General features: G+C 54.6%; 1 protein-coding gene across 2 annotated transcripts in view; it reads right to left on the bottom strand.

Annotated features, from left to right (window-relative positions):
* Positions 1 to 3,900: 3,900 nt before the first annotated feature.
* The window catches only part of KLC2 (kinesin light chain 2), a 31,218-nt gene continuing 13,919 nt past the window's right edge, over positions 3,901 to 21,199 (bottom strand). For both annotated transcript variants that reach the window (XM_077322927.1, XM_077322936.1), the window contains exons 7-16: positions 20,606 to 20,707; positions 19,896 to 20,069; positions 12,870 to 12,969; positions 12,242 to 12,291; positions 11,952 to 12,022; positions 10,962 to 11,070; positions 9,481 to 9,630; positions 7,398 to 7,522; positions 5,638 to 5,698; positions 3,901 to 5,105 (exon numbers count right to left, since the gene is read on the bottom strand). In XM_077322927.1, the coding sequence (XP_077179042.1) occupies positions 5,025 to 5,105; positions 5,638 to 5,698; positions 7,398 to 7,522; positions 9,481 to 9,630; positions 10,962 to 11,070; positions 11,952 to 12,022; positions 12,242 to 12,291; positions 12,870 to 12,969; positions 19,896 to 20,069; positions 20,606 to 20,707 (1,023 nt within the window). In that variant the 3' untranslated portion in view covers positions 3,901 to 5,024. The remainder of the gene's footprint in view (positions 5,106 to 5,637; positions 5,699 to 7,397; positions 7,523 to 9,480; positions 9,631 to 10,961; positions 11,071 to 11,951; positions 12,023 to 12,241; positions 12,292 to 12,869; positions 12,970 to 19,895; positions 20,070 to 20,605; positions 20,708 to 21,199) is intronic.

Below are 21,199 nucleotides of genomic sequence, written 5' to 3'. Positions count from 1 at the left end.
ACCCATCAGGGGAAAGACACGCCCACAAAGGATCCAAAATTAGACACTAGTAGGAGCAGAACTATGCTTGGCTAACATGGTGGGAAAGAGAGAGATCCTAATAAAGGGGCCAGCCACCCCAGGTGTGACGCAGGTAAAGTCCAAACTTTCGCCAGTCTCCCGTTTCTTTATGTTGTCCACTTCTTTGCTGTAAATCAGGGGCGCCAATCCAGGGAATGGCGACTGGGGTGCCGAGGAATGCCGGGTTAATGTGAGAGCTTCCCTGTGGTTACGTGGACATTTCCAGAAATTCGAATCTCTAGATGTTACTGGAGCTCACTTCTCCTGTTGCTCTACGGGCCTACTCTCTTTCTCCACAAATGGAAATGGTAAATGATTTGCTGGCTCCTGCATCGTACTTCTGTGCCCGCCTCACAGAAAGGGTGTGTCACCACTTCCAGGGTACCTCAAAGCTTGGATTTTTTTTCTCCAGAAGTTCCCTGGTCCAAAGATTGAAAAAAGCTGACCAAAACTTTTCTAAGCCTGTGGACAACTTTCTACCTCTGACAGCAGGCGGTGGTGCTAGCAGTCAGACCCTCCTCTTGTTGGTGGCCAGTTTATAGATAGAAAACCATAAACACCCTTCCTCCAGTATTTCAGGTATCACAGACAACACACTGCCCGACCAAAAAATGACACTAAAATGGATGTTGGACGGAGATAAGTCTGGATGTGTTATTTAAAGAATGCCTGCCCTGCTAACAGCCTCCTCTGTATCTCGAGAGATGCATAAATTAGGACAATGGGCACCCTGGGAACCTATTGCCCCACCTCGTATTAATCCAGCCTCACTTCCTCTTACCCATTTACCCTCATTAAGCAATACTAAACGCTATAGACCAGTTTTTCCCATCCAGTATTATGGGGTCAGCGTTCAACATTTATGCCTATAGCTCAACTCAGGTAAACCTAAATCTACCCCCAGAAAGCCCACTGAGTTAATGTTTTGGGGCTAATAACTTCAGCTAGCCCCGGGAGTATTTTGCCCTTATCAGTAAGTGAGTGTTCTTGGATCCTCCATACACCCCAACCAGTAGCATTTGAAACACTGGTCATTTTGCTGCTGCTTCCACAGACCTATATCTTTGAGACTAGCAGCCAGAATTTCCCTTCCAAATTGCTATATTCCCCCTACTTCCTGATTTCCTATGAGCTAGCCTTGTATGAGTTTTCAGTGTGTAGGTGTGTTTTGCCCATTTATTTCTATTTTAATTTCTAAAAACCCTTTAAAGTAAACCTAGCCAGGTATATTCAGAGAGTTCTCTTGAGGGGAAAAATCTCCTTAAACGTAACTGGAGAATCCCAGTTACCCCCTCTCGCTTTGTCTCCTTTAAAGCAAATTCCCCTCAACTAATCAGACTGCCTGTTTGAGTAACTGTAGGTGCAGCCACAAAATGGCTGCCCCAGGAGGTGGAGCCAGGCACAAAATGGCTGCTCCAACTTACTTTCAGGCACACAGTGAAGATCCTTGTGCTATGGCAACAAATGCTGCCTGACTTACTTAAAAAAAACAATCTGTAAAGCTCGTCAGATCTCCTAAGACCAATGAGAAGCTTTGCGGGGCAAATGCCCAAGCTGGCCCTGCCCACACTTCAAAAACACTCTGCAGACACCAGGGGACCCCTGCTGTAAACTATGTATGCTATGGGGTATGCTGGATCAGCCTAGTGGCCCATCTAGTCCAGCATCCTGCCTCAACCAGTTCCTCTGGAGGCCTTCCCCTCATAAAAACACTAGAAGAGCCCTGCTGACCAGACCAGTGAGGGTCCATCTAGTCAACCATCCTGCCTCACAAAATAAGCCAGCTTGCTGTAGTGGTTAGGCGCACTGACTTCTAATCTGGCGAGCGGGGTTAGATTCCCCACTCCCCCACGTGCAGCCAGCCGGGTGACCTTGGGCTCACCCCAGCACTGATCAAGCAGTTCTGACCGAGCAGTAATGTCAGGGCTCTCTCAGCCTCACCCACCTCACAGGGTGCCTGTTGTGGGGAGAGGAGAGGAAAGGGAAGGTGAATGTATGCTGCTATGAGCCTCCTTCGGGTAGAGAAAAGTGGCATATAAAAACCAACTCTTCTTCTAAGTTGGCCAGCCAGTTCCTCTGGAGGGCCAGCAACGGGGCAGAGAGGACAAGGCCGTCCCCTAATTTTGCCTTCTGACTCTGGAATTCAGAGGATTAGTGCCACTGAATGTGGAGGTTCCCCTCACTCACCACGGAGAGACCTACCATCCACGAATCTATCGAATCCCCTTTGACAGGTGCTTATTCCTCTATACCCTGTTCCTTAAGCTGCAGTAACGGTAAAGGTATCCCCTGTGCAAGCACAGAGTCATGTCTGACCCTTGGAGTGACACCCTCCAGCGTTTTCATGGCAGACTCAATACGGGGTGGTTTGCCAGTGCCTTCCCCAGTCATTACCGTTTACCCCCCAGCAAGCTGGGTACTCATTTTACCGACCTCGGAAGGATGGAAGGCTGAATCAGCCTTGAGCCGGCTGCTGGGATTGAACTCCCAGCCTCATGGGCAGAGCTTTCAGACTGCATGTCGTTGCCTTACCACTCTGTGCCACAAGGTGCAGTACAAAAGTTATATTAACCTCCCCACATTATACTCCAAACAGGCTCAGCACCTTTAAGCTCCCAGTAAAGGACAAAGAGGCAAAAAACCAAACACCTTCACTTGTCATAGGAGTTTCCTGTTCTTTTTAATTTCTACAGCGACATAATTAAATAGAGAGCAAAACTTGCCCCATCCTACTCACACCCACCCACCCCTAGTAGCTACCCAGCCCTCTGCCCATACTCAGCAATGGTGAAACGGCCTTGGCCTCTGCCTACAGCAAAGGGCTTTTCTCTGCACACAGCCGAAGCCCACGGCCTCCCCGCCAGCCGTATTAAGGGGAAAGGGCTTTCTCCCCGTCGCTTGCTCTGTACCTTGCGTTTCTTAAATAGTGAGAGTTGCGAACGACAGTGGAGAGATGGGAGAACGGGGACCGGCTCCCAGGAGACGGTGCCATACCCCTGTGCTTTCGGTAACGGCACCGAAAGGTGACACGCCTCGGCAGGAGATGGCTTTTCCGTCGGCCGGGACGCAGGTGAAGGAAGAAGCGGCTGTGACTGAAATGCTTCCCCCGGTGAGGCGCAAGAGAGCCTTATGCGGATCCAGAGGCGTATCGGCGGCTGTTTACGAAAAGGAAGGAAATGCTTGGTGCGCAGGTGGCAAAAATGGATCTTCTGCCCTTTCTCTCGGGATTCCGCAAGGGAGTAAACTTTCCCAGAACAGAAAAACAGCTTCGCTTCGCTTTTTCCCCAAGCGACTGAACGGTGGAGAACGTTAATCGCGTGTAGACGCACAGGGCGGAGGGCTTCGTGAATCTGTTTCAGTACCTGCTTGCATAATTGTCCCCCTATCCCTTCCCTCGTCTCCCCAGGATCCCCCTGCAGACCTTTCCCGCCTACTCCAGCCACTAAAGCCAGGGGCGGTCAAACTGTGGCTCTCTAGATGCCCATGGACTACGATTCCCACGAGCCCCTGCCTACACAGTCCTTGCAGGGGCCCCTAGGAGTTGTAGTCCATGGCCATTTGGAGAGCCACAGGTTTGGCCTCCCCTGCACGAAGTGCAGCATTGGTTTCCAGTGTTGGGTGATCCACAGAAAGCAAACCTCAAGGAATGCTGCCTTCACCTCCTCCCCATTACGCATGATGCAGTCTAGCAGGAAGGGAAGGCGGCTAAGGCTGTGATGCCTGCCCTGGCAAGATGAGAATACAATCATCTACTGCAGGGGTAGTCAAATTGCGGCCCTCCAGATGTCCATGGACTACAATTCCCATGAGCCCCTGCCAGCGAACGCTGGCAGGGGCTCATGGGAATTGTAGTCCATGGACATCTGGAGGGCCGCAGTTTGACTACCCCTGATTTACTGGGATCCTCGCTAGCTGGCACCCAGGAGAGAGACAGGCCCCTGCAGAGAGATGATCCCCCTTCCCTCAAACCCACACAAATTGGAGAGGGAGGGATCTGAAGACCTCGGATGGGGGAACCACCAGCACCAGCCTCAGATGGGCACGGGAGAGACATCGGCTGGGGAGGCGTCCGTCTGAGTGCCCCGGCCACCAATGGGGACAGGCGTGTGAAAGGCAGGGATTGGAGCCTGGAAGAGGAACAGCGTCTCCCTGAGACCAAAACACAAAATGCTAAACAAGAGACACACACACGGAAAAGGGGGCGGGGGCCTCATGGCTTCCCACAGAGAACTTTGGGAATTGTAGTTCTCCTTGCTTGGGGGGTCTTTAATCTAGTTAAATCCAGCAAGGAAGCAAGCTGGTCTTAGAGGGTGCTATGGGATACGCAGGGCCCATTGAGATTTTTCTTCTTCTCTCCGGTGTTTTTTGGCCCTTGCTTTCGGGGAAGCAGAGAATTCGGCAACACATACACACAGACACACACACACACACAAAAAAAACCCCACATACAAACACCCCAACATTCCAAACCTGTCTGCTGCCCTTGTACCACCCCCCAGAAGAACTACAATCCCCAGCATTCCTAGGGAAAGAAAGCTCCATCCACCTTGGAAACATACATAGCGCATACGCCTACGAAGAGTGCAGGGCAGGGTCCCTGAATGGCCGGCAGAAGCAGCCGATCCCGTACAAGAAGCCGTGGAGGGATTTGGGAGAAGACGAGTTAGGAGCTGATGGTGGAAGCCTCTCTTCCGGGAACGAGGCGCAAGAAATGGACGGTGGCTACAGCCACGTGATGGTGTTGGAGAGGAAGACGTCAGCGGAGGACGCACATGCGTGTCTGGGGGATGGTGGTGGTATCCAATGCCACAAAGGGAGAGTCGCAACCCAGCAGATGAGGGTGGGGTGGGGCTCTCCCGGCACCTTTCGGGGACAGACGGTCATGACACTGGAGCAGCAGTGAACGGAAGGCCAAAGAGTCCGAGGCTCCCGGGTCTTCGAGCGGGAGTGGGCCGAGCTGCTCCTCACGCCAGCAGGGAGCTACGTCGAGAAAGGTCTACGTTGCTAGCACTGAGCCCCCGGCTGTCGGACAGACTACTGGAGCCCTGGAAGGAGAAAGGAAGGGGGACAGCAGACTGGTCAGTCACAGTGGAAAAAGCCGTACATGTCTCAGGTTAGGGCTCTGGAAGACATGGGTTCGAATCTTGACCAGCCACCACGTCCTTTGGGTGCCCGGAGGCCCAGAATTAAGCTTTGTTGGTATCTCCAAGCTGCCACTGGACTCAAACTTTGTTCTCCTGCTCCACCAGCGCAAACTCCAGGTGCCTGTCCCGAGGCTGAAGTTCAGCTGAAGAACTATTTTTTCCTAAGGGGGGCCAAACGTGGCAGGGGGCTGGGCAGCCCTTTGGGGTTTAGCTTCGCCACCTGTGGCAGTCATTTTGGGGTACTGCTCACCACTGCCTAGCAAGATTCCAAATGTGGCACCAGGTTCACAAAAGTTGGGGACCCTCCACTCTGGGAGATGCCAAGTCTTTGCCTGGCAGCCAAGTCCCTGCTGCCTCGTGGCGTGGCCCGCCTCACAGGCTCCGGTTGGAGGATAAACCGGGAGAAACGAAGTGGCACAATCAGGGCACCTACCTGGCTCGACTCTTCTTCAACGCTCTTGTTGAGGAAGTTCAGAGAGCTGGCTCGCTTCATCCTACGGGGAGTCAAAAGTGGAAACAGGTTCAGCCTTAGGGACGGGGTGCGGGAAGGAATGGGAGTTTTCTTGCGGGGGACTCAAAAGAAAAGCATTTGATGTAAACAAGGACAGCCAATAATAACCCTTGCCTTCTACTTTCTGGAACGCTCAGAGGGTGCCAAGGGAAATACTGGTGGGCCCCATGTTGGCGAATTAGATTAGATAGATCTATGAGAGAGGGTTGGTCCAAGTGCCCATGTCAGTCCAAGCAAATCCTTTGTGGATGGACAGGGGGGAAGTTATCCCTGCTGGGGATAAGAGAAGAGGGAAGGCTTCCATTTTCCCACTCCCCTTTTGGGAGCCATGCAGACAAGTTTATTGTCATTTTGAAGGCCATTTTGGGCTTAGCTCCACCTCCTGTGGCATCCATTTTGGGCTTAGCTCCACCTCCTGTGGCATCCATTTTGGGCTTAGCTCCACCTCCTGTGGCAGCCATTTTGGGTTTAGCTCCACCTCCTGTGGCAGCCATTTTGGGCTTAGATCCACCTCTTGTGGCACCCATTTTGGGTTTAGCTTCACCACCTGTGGCAGCCAGTTTGGGGTACCACTCAATTCCTATCAAAATTCCAAATGTGGCACCAGGCTCACAAAAGTTGGGGACCCTCCAGTCTAATCCTTTTCTAAAGAATTATCTTAAGATTTTCAGTTGTTACTACATCTAGATCAAGACAGAACATATGTCGCGGCCTGATGCTGAGTCCGATCAATTCTATCACGGTCATCCACAGACGGAGAAGGTTTATCTTCCCAAATAAAAAGTTCTGTATGTAAGTATGCGCTTTGTTTGTCAATGCGCTCTGTAAAGTTATGGCTCTTTTGTCTTTTGCACAACATTGCCTTTTTAAAAGGTATGCTGCATTTATTTTCATTGTTATATGTTTGTAGTAGGAGACAGCTGAGCTCAAGAAAGCCAATTAAGAGGCCCAAGGAAGGCTTTGATTTTTCTGACCAGATGAGAAACTGCATTCGGTGCACCAACTCATTGGCATACTTAAGTCCTTCTAGAGGTTTATAAGTTTTATACACTTTTAGCTGATTCTGTGAAGGTTCAAGGGGGTGGCAGGTTAGAAGAAGAAGAGTTGGTTCTTATATGCCACTTTTCCCTACCCGAAGGAGGCTCAAAGCGGCTTACAGTCGCCTTCCTATTCCTCTCCCCACAACAGACACCCTGTGGGGTGGGTGAGGCTGAGAGAGCCCTGATATCACTGCTCGGTCAGAACAGTTTTATCAGTGCTGTGTTGAGCCCAAGGTCACCCAGCTGGCTGCATGTGGGGGAGCGCAGAATCGAACCCGGCACGCCAGATTAGAAGCCCGCACTCCTAACCACTACACCAAACTGGCTCTCTGGATGAGCGATAGGGTTGGGAGTGTCCTGCCTAGTGCAGGGGGTTGGACTAGATGACCCAGGAGGTCCCTTCCAACTCTATCATTCTATGAATGAAATCCGGGTCATTTTGGTCAGACTTCAAGAGAAATACCTTATAAGACTTGGAGTGTTTATATTCTTATTACTATCACAGACAACGTGAAAGAAGCCTTTTTATGCAGGGGGTTCCTCGTGTTCTGGACCCCCAACCTAACGCATTCCAACAGCATAAGCCAGCTGGGGGCAGCACTGCTTTGCTTCTGCCGAGCCAGTGTCCAGCTAAGCGCTCACCCAGGGTTCCGGGGCTCTTGCGGGCTGCTCCCCTGCAGCTTCTTCACCAGCATCTCACTGCTCCGTCGCAGGGCGTCACGCAGCTTCCCGAAGGAGCCGCTGCGCCGCAGGGCCCCGGAGCCCGCCTGGAAGGGGAAGAAGACGATAAAGCGGAAGGAAATACAATGGGCAAAACACACCAAGTGAAAGCAGTTAACCCAATGTACAGGGACAGTGCATTTCTGTTGCATTCACCATAATTTTTTTATAAATGAATGACCTAATGCAATGCAAATAAAGTGTCTGTGCAATACACCAGGGGTAGTCAACCTGTGGTCCTCTGGATGTCCATGGACTACAATTCCCAGGAGCCCCCTGCCAGCAAATGCTGGCAGGGGCTCATGGGAATTGTAATCCATGGACATCTGGAGGATCACAGATTGACTACCCCTGCACAAAACTGTTTTAGCCTTTTTTCCACAGCAAGGAAACAAAGCCCAGAGCCATAAAGGCAATGCAGTTCTCCCACAGTGGTCCCCTGGCGGTTGCTGGAAACTCCCAACGGTAGTTGGGCCCACCCATTTCGTGGGTGCTTCTTCTAGGGAAAAAGGGAAGCAGCTATGTAGCAATGCAATAAACAATGAAATGACGTGTGAATTTCAATTAAAACTGTTTACAATGTGATACAAAAGTAATATCTAGTAGGCTAGATACCAGGAAAAAATGTTCACAGTCAGAGTAGTTCAGCCGTGGAATAGGCTGCCTCAGGAGGTGGTGAGCTCCCCCTCAATGGCAGTCTTCAAGCAAAGGTTGGAGACACACTTTTCTTGGATGCTTTAGGATGCTTAGGGCTGATCCTGGGTTGAGCAGGGGGTTGGACTAGATGGCCTGTATGGCCCCTTCCAACTCTATGGTTCTATGGTTCTATAACCCACCCTCCCAGCTCTTGGCCCAGCCCTCATTTGGCTGTGTATTGGGCTGCAAAGACCTGTTTTCAACTCAAAGGCTGGTCCTGGAAGCTTACAAAAACACACAATGCGGAGCTAGAAGATAATAAAACAGGATTGGAAGCCCCCTCAACAGGACGTGACTCCGTCCCGTTTGGCCGTTTAGAAATACAAATCACATTTTCATATTGCGTGTAATGCGTTCACTGGAAAAATGGCTTATTCCTGTTTGCCGCACAGTTTGGGAATCCTCAAAAGCTTCCATTTCTCCCCTTTCTCCATGGAAGGCATTTTGTGGTTATCCAATGAGGAAGGTTGGGATTCGAATCCACTTCCTCCTCCTGTCCCGCCTTAAATGAACACACGCATGACTCCAATTTGTTAAACCCTGTAAAAAGTAAAACTATAAGGCAGCCTTTTTCTACCTTCTGACCTTGGAGGAGCCCTTGAAATAATTTTCCAGGCTTTGAGGAGCCCCAGAAGTGATGTCAACTGGCCACACCTCCCTGCCACGCCCCCAAAAGTGACATGTCACCAAAAATGACACCACCACCCATGTTAACAGGGAAGCTCAAGGAGTACTGGGGGGGGGGGGGAGAGAGTCAGGAGGCAGTTTAAGATGGGAGTAGGCATGCAAGCTCCACCCCTCCCAGGTGCAGAAACCGCGAGAGTTCTCACTCATGCTCAGATGGCAGGAAGGGGGACAATGGAAGCGATCAGTTCCCTAGCTTGTGGCCTAGTCCATTAAGGCAAGAGGGGAAAGGCCATTAAATCCCCTCTGGAGCTCCCGCGGATTCCTGGGGTCTGCGGACCATTGGTTGGGAATTCCTACTATAAAGACTTTAATATGTGGGGAGGAGCATGCCTTTGCTTCTTATCCAGTTTTGGTCCTGGAGGAAACCTACAGAAGTGCTCTGGTGGAGGTGCAGAAGAAGGGAAGCCCAGACAGGAGGCAGCTATCCAGATCCCCTCTCCCCGATGCGTTCTACCTTCTGTGCCATGCAAGCTCATGTTTCCGTGCATGACAACCACTGTTCTCTGGCATACTGCGATAAGGCAAGTCAATGAAATCAAAACGGATACCTTCTAAGCTACATCCGAAAGGACAAGCAAACAGCTTGACGGGCTAGGACACCCTGAGCCCCGCTGGCTCTTACCCCAGACCACTCTGCTGGCCCGTCTTCCGGTTCGGCTCCGTTTTCACACTTGTTGGCACCAGATGCTCCCTCGCGGGCCAGCCGATGTTCCGACCGGTTTCCGTCCTTCAGTAGTTCCACCACTTTGCTCTGGTTGATAGCGTCCATGCCCTGGAGGAAGCAGAACGCAAGAGAAGCCATGTTGGATCAGGCCAGTGGCCCAGCCAGTCCAATGCTCTGTGTCACACCGTGGCCAAAACCCAGGGGCCATCAGGAGGTCCACTAGCAGGGCTAGAACTCCAGAAGCCCTCCCATTCTGCCCCCCCCCAAGCACCAAGAACACAGAGATTCCCCGCCCCAGACAGAATGCTCCATCTCTTCCTTATGGCTAACAGCCACACAGGACCTCTGATCCATATATTTATCCAGTCCACACGTGAAGCCATGCATGTATCTGCCACCACTTCCTGCAACAAGGGATTCCACAAGTTCATGACTCTTTGGTTGAAGAAATACTTCCTTTGATCTGTTCTAAGCCTCCTGATCATTAATTTCATGGAGGGCCTGTGAGGTCTTGTACTGTGAGAGAGAAAAGTGCTTCTTTCTCTACCTTCTCTATCCCATGCGTGATTTTGCAAACCCCTTATCATTAACCTGGAGAAACCAAGCTGCCAGAGGAGATCAAGGCCCTGTCAGAAGTGACAGGGTTCCGCAGGCCCTGTAAGATGGAGCTCTTCCACCAATCTTTTGTTCGGGGCCAATGACTATAAAGCATCTATGGCAGGGGTGGTCAAACTGTGGCCCTCCAGAGGTCCATGGACTACAGTTCCCATGAGCCCCTGCCAGCATTCGCTGGCAGCGGCTCATGGGAATTGTAGTCCATGGACATCTGGAGGGCCACAGTTTGACCACCCCTGATCTATGGACCCCCCTGACAAAAAAAAGACACCCCTCCCCATAGAGACATCCACCCTGGGAAGATCAACCACAGCAGAGGCCAGTTTTCTGGATGGAAAGGCTGCTGTTAATCAGATGCTGCTAAATTGTTAATAGGTTATTTATAATCTATGTTTGTACATTGCCCTGAGCCGACCTTGGAATTTTAAGGTTTAGACCTTAAAATTAATTAATTAATTAAAACTGATAATAATAGTTTTTAAAAGAGCAAAAGGATCCAAGAGCCAAGAGCCAGAGGAGGGGGATGAGAAATACTAACAAAAAGAGTGACACAAGGTTGTGGGTGGGGGGTGTTGCTCAAATATTCTTCTTGCACACACTAATTTGTGTCGTCTCTCCCCTCTGCCCCGTCTTGCAACACAAAAGAGGGAGCGACAACTCTTTAAGTCGGTGAAAAGTCTCCCTGCCTCATCACCAGGAGAAAACTTTTACTCGCCATAGGTGATCTGGCACATTAGCTGCTTACAGACCAGAGTACACTCTGCGGATTTGCTCCTCCCACTGCTGGGACATCCCTGCCCGGCTCTGCCAATCAGGGCACTCGCCTGCTTGCGGGTTTTCAGGGCGCACTCCTCCAGCGTCTCCGCGGCTTCCAGCTTGCCCTGGCGCCGGTAGAGAGCCCCCAAGCTCTTCAGGGTTGTGTTGACCGTGGGGCTGCAGGTGAGACACAGAAGTCCCTATCATCAGCAACATCCTACCTCTTGCTACGTAGCCACTGGCAGACTTCTGCGTGACTCAAAAAAAAAGAATGGTACCCAACCTCAATCAGCTGGGCAGCATATATTTCAAATACGGGAATAATTTCGAATGTAAAGCCTCACAAACAAGCGACAACCCAGAGAGAGCCCAGTTTGTTAAGATTCAGACGCCAGGTGAGAACGTTCACTTCCTTAGACCGTATTGATTTGGTTCCCTGACTTGAACGACCCCATCTAGCTCTGCCACGCTATCCTGGGTGCACTTGAAGAACTGTCTTTTATGCCTGGCTTTTCCATGCCCAAAGGAGTCCCAAAGTGGCTTCCGATCGCCTTCCCTTCCTCTCCCCACGGCAGACCCCCTTGTGAGGTCCTGAGGGAGCTCTAACAGGACTGCTCTGTGACAACAGCTCTAACAGGACTGTGACTAGCCCAAGGTCAGGCAGCTGGCTGCATGGGACCCACATGCTGGCAAGACATTCAGCACTCTGCACAGCTGCAGCATCACCCACCTGGGTGGAACTTTCTGACGGTGATGCCCTGCAAATGGGTTAAGATCAACCACTGCACCTCTTTGACCGTTTTCGGTCGTGGTTCCCACTGGCCGGAACGAGCTGCCTGAGGAGCTTAGGAAGGAACCTGCCCGACTAGCATTCCAGGCAGGATACGTCACAGATGTAATACTCTTTTTATTTCCTTGTTTAACTGCTTAATCCGGCTTTACCCTTTTGCGGTCTCCACTAGAGAAAAGCAGCATATAAGAACCAACTCTTCTTCTTCTTCCTCCTCTTCCACTGGATCCCTCCGCCCTGGTTGCTGAGGACGGAGCAATGTGCTCACCTGTCTACTTTGCAGGCTTTGTACCAGCTGCCATACTCCCCATAGGGGCCGCTGTCCTTCTTGCGCCTATCCTGAGAGGAATACAAAGGAATCATTGAAGAATCCTAGAATCCTAGAGTGGGAAGGGGGCATACAGGCCATCTAGTTCAACCCCCTGCTCAACGCAGGATCAGCCCAAAGCATCCTAAAGGAAGAAGTGGAGGGAATAGAGGGGGGAGGGGGGGTCTCAGCTTGTCCCCTGGAGTTCCGGGCCAGAGTACCCCGGTTCCCGTCTCTGTCCCAAGAGGTACCTTGCTCTCTTCTCGCTCCTCGGCATGCATCCAGATTGGCTTGTTGTCTCCTGCAGAGGAGGAAGGGGAAAAAGACACACACTTTGAAAAGACGCACTATCGGACTCACAAAAGCAGCCTTCTATGCGGTTCTCACAGGCCCTTCTAACTAGTTATCATCTTCAAGAGCCAGCTTGGTGTGGTTAAGAGCGGAGGCTTCTAGCCTGGAGACAGCTGGGTTTGATTCTCCGCTCCTCCACATGCAGCCAGCTGGGTGCCCTTGGGTTAGTCACCGTCCTGTTGGAAGATGTTCTCACAGAGCAGTCCTGTCAGGGCTTGCTCAGCCTCACCTACCACACAGGGTGTCTGTTGTGGGGAGAGGAAGTGAAGGTGATTCTATAAAACCCTAATCTCCTTCAACATTTCTGGACTGGGACCGATTGAGAGATGAGCTCACTGACAGGAAGTCGCATGACACCTGGAATCATGTGACAGGAAGACGGGGAGCCAAGTAGCATCTGTGGCCAGCCCAGTTTAGCTTTCAAACTCTGACAAGATCACGCTGCTAAGGTCATTCAGACCACGGGGGGAGCATGACTCAGGGGGAAAAGGAAAGCCACCACACGGCCCACCGGCGGCTTCTGCTCACCGTTGACTGATCCAAACTCTCTCTCGTGCGCTCGGGTCAGGATCTCCTTGTAGAGGGTCTCGGCATCTTTGTATTTCCCTTGTTTGAGGTAGCAGGAGGCCTGGAAAGACACAGGCAAAGAGCAGGTCAGGAGGCAAATGGTGTTTTGAAGCCACGTCCCCGGCTGACGAGCACCACCCCCAAAAAAATCCAGGCCCACAGAGGAAAATGTGTTGACGCAGCATTGCATGTGGCTCACTTGGCAAAACCGCATCGCCCAGTTTGCGCACAGGACTTCAGACAACTCTGGGAAGCCCAAAAATGAGACCCAGAAGTCTCTCCTCTCTACTGCCGTCTCTGAACCTGCTGACCTTCACGCCTGGCTTCCTTCAGAAGACTGGCCTGGAAAGCCCCCCTGCAGCCCATTTCTGTCCAGCCCACACTGCCTAGCTAGCCAACAGCAGCTGACCAGAGGCCGAGACCAAGGTGTGCTTCAGCCCTGTTGCTGGAGATCGTTCCACCGAGACCGGTGGTTCTCAACTGTCGTGGTTCGGTCCTTGGTGGCTTGGGAACCGGACCGAACCCCGCCATCAGAGGCGCCCGCGATCACGGAGGTAGGGCATGGTGATCATAGGCAAGCCGGCAGCTGGGCGCCCCACCCGATCGTTGAGGTGGCAATGGCCGCTAAAGAACCTCAATGTCCCCCTCCACCTTTTGACAAGGGCCCGGAGATGGCCCTTTGTTCCAGGAAAATGGGCCATCAGGAACCCCGGAAAACCTCGCATATGTGCATGAGTCATGATTGTATCAGCATGTTCCCTCCGCAAGTACTGGGTGGGGCAATACAGCCTAAGGAGGTGGGTTTTGTATAAAAGGGAGCTTCCACCTGGAGTTCGGTGGAAGCTCTTACTCCATACCAGCGGACTCCACGTTGCTGAAATAAAGCTTGTTCCTGTTGTATCGTTCACCAGGCCTGGCGTGACGTTTTCTTCAAAGGGGCACCCTGTTTTTTCAGTTAGCAAGCGGATCCCCGACATCGTAAGAGCTTCCCACCGAACTCCAGGGTCGGCATCGCATCCGAGCGCTTATCGGGACGGATCCAGAGATGGCGTTTTCAAGCAACGGGGCGGTCTCGACCCCCACAAACCCCGGGAACATGAGTTTAATGTCCCCGGGAGATTTCCTCCGAAAATCGGGGGGCCAGGAGCAGCTGTCCGGGACCCCGAGACCCTCGGCAGCGGCGGCCAAGGGAAGGCGCCGGGCCATGGGGTTCCCAAGCACGGCGGGGAGCGCGCCGAGGTCTGGGGGGTTGGCCCCAACCTGGGACACCCAGCTGAGGCAGGCGCTTCGCCCGGTAGGACCTGAGGAATCCCTAGAGGACCTGCGGCGGGCCATGGCGGACTTGGCCAGGCGCTTGCAGGCAGCTGAAGCCCGTGAGCAAGCTTGGGCCGGGCCCGGAGGGACTGGTAATACAACGGCGGAGGGGATCGCGTCGAGTGAGGACGTCTCCAGCGACGAGGACGAGCCCGGCACTGGTGAGCGGGCCCCGGACCCCGACCCGGAGCAGTTTTCAGTCCCGAGTAGGCGAGACGGCCAGCGGAGAGGCGAGACAGCAGAGGATCTCGGGGGAGCGGGTGAGCCGACGGGGCGGCGAGAGCCGGACCAACGCAGGAGCGACGTGCAAGGCAGGGAGCGGCACGGCGTCGTTGGGCAAGTTGGTAGCCGGTGGAGCGGAGCAGGACGAGACGGCGGACGCCGAGAATCCCGGATCCGGAGGGGGTCGGACTACTCTCCAAAACGTTCCCCCCCAGAGCTTAAGGCGCGTTTCGACGGGACGCCGGACGACCTCCCGCAGTTCCTCCTCCACGCGCTGACGCATGCCCGGAGGTATGGAGACCGGTATGAGGACTCCGAGGACTTGGTCTGGGGGGTGGCCTCGTGTCTCCAGGGCAAGGCGGGTCAGTGGTACCTAGGGTTGGCCGAGCGCGGCGACCCGGCAACTCGGGACCTGCAGGACTTCGTGGTCGCGCTCCGCCGACGATTCCAGGACCCCCAGGCTGAGGACAAGGCAAAGAGTCGGATCAAGGGACTTCGACAGGGTACTAGGGGGGTTATGGACTATATAGACATTTTCCGGAGGGAAGCAGGCAAGGTGTTCTCCTGGAACGAGGAGACCCAAATCGAGTACTTCCGGGAGGGCCTTAACCCGAAGCTCAGGGAATGGGCCGTGATCAAGGGGACGGAAGAAGATCTGTCTACACTGGAGGGGTGGTGTTTTGTGGTCGCCAAGCTGGAAGCCAGCCTGGGTTGGGCCGCCGCACCCCCCCGGGAGGCCAAAGGCGGGTCAGCCGAGGCGCCGAGACCGGGCCCCGACAACTCTCGCCCCAAACGACCCCCGAACCCCGAGCGGGAAAGGAGACGCCGGGAAGGTCTGTGCCTGAAATGCGGGGGGTCAGGACATTTCGCAGCAGCGTGCCAACGGCAAGGGGGGGAGGACCGCGGGCTCTCCCAGGGGGGAGGTGCGACACGCCCCCAGCAGGCACGCCGGGCGGAGGACCTCCGCAACGAACCGGGAAGCGCCCAGGCGACGGGAAACGGCCAGGACCTGCTGTAGATGGCGCCGGGCAGCAGGTCCCGCGGTGCGAGGGAAAACCCCTACAGCATGAGGCGCGACCTCCGAACGTGGTAATTTTAGAGCTCCGGAACCCGGAGAACGGACTAAGTTGGGTGGGGGAGGCTCTTTTGGACTCTGGATGCGACCACAGCATGGTCCACCCCCAGATAGCCCGGGCTTTGGGGCTACCGAAGCGCATTCGGAAGGTTCCCCTGGTTTTCGTCCAGATGGACGGCAGCCCGATTCAGGGGGGACCTTTCGGGGAGGAGGTGGGTCCTATCGCCATCCACATAGGGGACCACCAAGAGCTGCGGTGGCTGATCCAGGTCCCCGTAGCGGGATATCGGGCGGTGTTGGGCCTGGATTGGCTGAAGGAACACAACCCCGTGGTGGACTGGCGGGCGGGGACCCTGAAGTTCGACTTGACGGTGGGTGCACGGCATCGGGTCCCCCACGAGAATTCCAGCCACAAGAGGATGGCGGCGCGTCCCAGGGGAGCGGCGGCGGCGCAGCAGGAGATACCAGAGCCCGAGGTCCCGCCAGAGTACCGAGACCTCGCAGCCGTTTTCAGCGAGCGGGAAGCGGACGAGCTACCCCCACACCGCCGCACGGACTGCGCTATCAACATCCCAGAGGGGGCGGTACTACCCAAAGGGCGCATCTACAAGATGAGTGAGGGTGAGCTCAAGGACCTCCGGGAGTTTTTGGGTAAAAATCTGGCCCGAGGTTTCATCCGGCCCGCTTCCAGTCCCATGGGAGCTCCAGTCTTGTTCGTCCGGAAAAAGGATGGGTCCCGACGGCTGTGCCAGGACTACCGGGGCCTCAACGCCATCGCAGCGGGGAACGCTTACCCCCTCCCGCTGATCCCGGATTTGCTGGCCCGGCTGGGCAAAGGGACTCTGTTCACTAAGCTGGACCTAAGGGAGGCGTACTACCGGGTACGCATCCGGGAGGGGGATGAGTGGAAAACAGCGTTTAACTGTCAATTGGGACAATTCGAATTTAAAGTGATGCCGTTCGGTTTAAGCGGGGCACCTGGGGTTTTCATGAGTCTAATTAATGAGGTGTTGCAGGACCTTCTGTTTCAGGGGGTGGTTGTTTATTTGGATGACGTCCTGATCTACAGCCAAGATCCCCAAGAGCACGTGACCCTGGTGAGGGAGGTGTTAAAGCGCCTGCTGGCAAACCACCTATACGTGAAGCTGGCTAAGTGCGAATTCCACCGTCCCTCCCTGGACTATTTGGGCTACCGCATCTCAGCCCAGGGCATAGCTATGGACCCCGAGAAGGTGCAGGCGGTGCTGGCCTGGGAAAGGCCCCGCACCCGGAAACAGCTACAAAGCTTCCTGGGGTTTGCTAACTTTTTTAGAGGCTTCATCCCCAGATACTCCTCCGTAGTGGCTCCCCTCACGGACTTGCTAGGTACCAAGGGGAGAGGTCCTCGCGCCACGCGGCCCAGCGCAGCGCTCGGCTGGAATGAGAAATCGGAGGCAGCGTTCCTGGCCCTCAAGCAAGCTTTCGCGTCTGAGCCCACGCTACTGCACGTCGACCCAACCCAGCCGATGGTGGTACAAGTCGACGCCAGCGACGCAGCAGCCGGGGCGGTTCTCCTGCAGCGAGACAAGGCGGGACAGCTGAGGCCGGCGGCCTACCTCTCACGAAAATTCGCCGAAACGGAGCGGAACTGGTCTACCTGGGAGAAGGAGGCGTTTGCGATTAAGTTCGCCCTCACCGAATGGCGGCATTGGCTGGAGGAAACAGAGGAGCCGTTCGAGGTCTGGACAGATCACAAGAATCTGGAGGCGCTCCGGCAACCGCGATCCCTGAACGCCAAGCAGATGAGGTGGGCGGAGTTCTTTTCGCGGTACAATTTCAAGCTTGGTCACATCCCCGGCAAAGAGAATTTCCTCGCGGACGCCCTCTCCCGTCTGCCGCATTATGGGGAGGGGTACGCTCCCTGCACCAGGTCCGTGTTTGGTGAGGAGCAGCTGGGACGGGGGGTCGTCACTAGGCGTCGGGCCAGGGAGGAATGGGAGCCCGACCCGGCGACCGCCCCGCTCCGAGACCGCCTAGTGGCAGCCTACGGGACAGACGAGGAGCTGGCTGAGCTCCGGGACTCTTTGATTTTGGACTCCGGTCTCTGGCGGAGGGGGGAGGCTGTCTACGTCCCGGAAGGGCTACGACGGGAAGCCCTCAGCCTCTGCCACGATGCTAAGACCGCCGGGCACTTCGGTTTCGTAAAATCCTGGAAGTTGGCCCGGCGGCGGTTTTGGTGGCCCAGTCTGCGGCGGGACACAAAAGCTTACGTCAGTGGTTGTCCTGTCTGCCTGACCTGCAAGCCGGGGGTTGGCAAGCCGAAAGGTCTGCTGCACCCGCTCGAGGTCCCGACCCGGCCGTGGTCAGTGATCTCCATGGACTTTATAACAGACTTGCCTCCCAGCAAGGGGAAAACGGTGATCTGGGTGGTGGTAGATCTATTTTCCAAACAGGCCCATTTCATTCCTTGCGCCAGTGTCCCCAGTGCTTCACAGTTGGCTCGGATGTTCCTGGATCACGTGTTCCGACTGCACGGGCTGCCGGACAAGGTGATTTCCGATCGGGGCTCACAATTCGTGTCCCGGTTTTGGCAAGCTTTCCTGCGCCTGTTAGACATCGAGCAAGGGCTGAGCTCCGCTTACCACCCCCAGACGGACGGGCAGACCGAGCGGGTTAATCAAGTACTGGAGCAGTACTTGCGGTGTTTCGGTTCCTATCATCAAGACACCTGGGTGCCCCTGCTCCCCCTGGCCGAGTTCGCGTACAACAACGCAGACCACAGCAGCACGGAGATGTCGCCTTTTGCCGTCGTCTACGGGACAGACCTGAGACACTTCCCGGAGCTTGGAGAGGTCCCCGCCCGGGAATCGGCCGACCTTCGCGAGTGGGGGAAGCGTGCCGGGAGCTGCTGGAAGTCGCTGCAGGAGCAGCTCCACAAAGTCAAGGCAGCGCAGAAAGAGGACGCCGACCGGAAGAGACGACCAGCTGAGGAGATCCGACCGGGGGATCGAGTTTACCTTTCCACCCGGAACCTACGGTTGAATTTGCCCAGCAAGAAGCTAGGCCCTCGGTTTTTGGGGCCTTTCGAGGTCTTGGCCCCGATCAACGAAGTTTCGGTCAAGCTCAAGCTCCCCAAGAACCTCCGGCACATCCATCCCGTCTTTCACGTGAGCCTTCTAAAAAAAACTCCGGACGGTGACGTTTGGCACCCCGTGTTTTCCCCGCCAGCGCCCGAGGTCCTGCCGGGGGGGGAGCACCACGAGGTGGCGGATATCCTGGACTCTAGACTCCACAGGGGGAAGTTGCAGTACCTCGTGGAATGGAAGGACTTCGCTTTGGGGGACCGGGAATGGGTCTGGGCAGCGGACGTCCTTGCGCCCCGACTCACTGAACGTTTCCACAAGCGGTATCCTGGCCGTCCCGGGGGGTTGGAGAATGGACCTTTGGGGGGGCAGAATGTCGTGGTTCGGTCCTTGGTGGCTTGGGAACCGGACCGAACCCCGCCATCAGAGGCGCCCGCGATCACGGAGGTAGGGCATGGTGATCATAGGCAAGCCGGCAGCTGGGCGCCCCACCCGATCGTTGAGGTGGCAATGGCCGCTAAAGAACCTCAATGTCCCCCTCCACCTTTTGACAAGGGCCCGGAGATGGCCCTTTGTTCCAGGAAAATGGGCCATCAGGAACCCCGGAAAACCTCGCATATGTGCATGAGTCATGATTGTATCAGCATGTTCCCTCCGCAAGTACTGGGTGGGGCAATACAGCCTAAGGAGGTGGGTTTTGTATAAAAGGGAGCTTCCACCTGGAGTTCGGTGGAAGCTCTTACTCCATACCAGCGGACTCCACGTTGCTGAAATAAAGCTTGTTCCTGTTGTATCGTTCACCAGGCCTGGCGTGACGTTTTCTTCAAAGGGGCACCCTGTTTTTTCAGTTAGCAAGCGGATCCCCGACATCAACCTTCCTAATGCCGCGACCCTTTAATACAGTTCCTCAGGTTGTGGGGACCCCCAACCATAAAACTATGCAAGTGTCCTTTCGCAGAAATTAAACCAAAATGGACCAATGGTGGGAAGATCCATTGCTCATGATTGGATATAAATTATTTGTTTTCCAGGGTTTTCTCAGTTCAGCTCTGCCTCGTCCCGCCATGCTGATCTCACTCTTTTTTGCTGCTATGGGCAGACGAACGTTCGATCTCGATCTACCCCGCAAGGCTGTTGTGTGGATAGCACCCACCCCCTGGCCAAGCTGCACGCCCTGCTGCGACCCCTGTGAAAGGGTCGTTCGACCCCCAAAGGGGTCCTGACCCCCAGGTTGAGACTGAGACTTCCCGCTGAGCAACAGCGGCGCCGGCCGGGTCCCACCCTCTGCCCCAGTCCCCACCCCTCCCTTCTCACCAGGTTGTTCTTCGTCTTGGCCACGTTGGGATCGTCAGGGCCGAGGCGGGATTCGTAGATCTCCAGGGCGCGCCGGTAATAATACTGGACCTCTTCGTATTTGCCCTGGTTCTGGCACAGGAGGGCCAAGTTGTTCAGCTGCTTGGCTACGTCGGGGTGGTACTTGCCCAACACCTGGCGGGGGAAGGAGAGCGGGTCAAGCCACAGCCATAGAAATGCCCCCCCTGACACACACAACCCCGGTACTGACCGCTTCCAAATCATCTTATCAACAAAGTTATGCGGTCGTGTAGCACGACGGTCATAGTGGGGTTTCTGAGCAGCGAAACGCTCCTCTCTCCCTGCATGCCCCTTTTAGTCCTAGTGGGTTTCTTGGGCGGTGAACCCACCTCCAGTCCCCCAGCATGCATCTCTTGGGCACCCTGCGTTTCCTGTGCGGGGAGCCCTCCCTCATGCCCACAGCCTACAGGCATTAAGAGCAAAGGGAAGGAGGGGGGAGATGGATTAGTCCAAACGAGGGGTGCTTGCACTCGAAAGCTTATGCCCTGAATAAATCTTTGTTCGCCTTAAAAGTCCTACTGATGTTATAGTCCAAACATCAACAGCTGCCCCTGTCGTGACACGGCCACTCCGAATTCTCTCTTGTGTCTTCACGTGTCTGTGGGAACACTTGTAGTCCTCAGGCCACCAGGAAATCTTCCCCAACACACCTTCTCCCGGATCTCCAGCGCCCTCTTGCACAGCGGCTCTGCCTCCTTGTATTTGCCCCGTTTCCCATACAGCACGGCCAGATTGTTCAGAGTGGCAGCCACCTAGGCGGGAGGAGGGGAAAAAGGCTCTCCGTAGATTGCACAGACTCAGAGGTCCACGCTGTTATTGTCAGGCAAGCCCCAGCAGTCTGCCCCCCGCACAAAAAAAATAAGAAAAAGAAGCAGAAAAAAAGAGGCATGACCTTAGATTCCTTTCTGTTAAAAAAGCAAGAACCAGTTCCTAGTCCTCATCCTTGTGGAAAGTCCGGAAAGGGGTTCCCATATGCTCCGAAAAGTGGGGTAGCGTGAATGGGCCACCTTCCTGCTCAAAGGAGCACTTTCCTGACCGTGAGAAGGGTCCCAGCTGGACAAGACCAAAGGTTGATCTAGTCTGGTATTGCAGTTCCCAAAAGTACCCAAGGAAACTGCTTCTGAGAAGCCTACAAGGGCGTGAAGGAAAGAGCCCTCCTTTGTTGTTTATCCCACAACACTTGGCATTCAGTGGTATAGTGCCTTTGAAGCTGGAGGTTCCATTCATCAAGTCTAATCACGAGG

The sequence above is a fragment of the Paroedura picta genome, chromosome 1, assembly GCF_049243985.1.
Source record: "Paroedura picta isolate Pp20150507F chromosome 1, Ppicta_v3.0, whole genome shotgun sequence".
NCBI classification, from domain to species: domain Eukaryota; kingdom Metazoa; phylum Chordata; class Lepidosauria; order Squamata; family Gekkonidae; genus Paroedura; species Paroedura picta.
The sequence above is the reverse complement of the archived record's forward strand: the minus strand, read 5'-3'. Positions and strand labels throughout refer to the sequence as shown.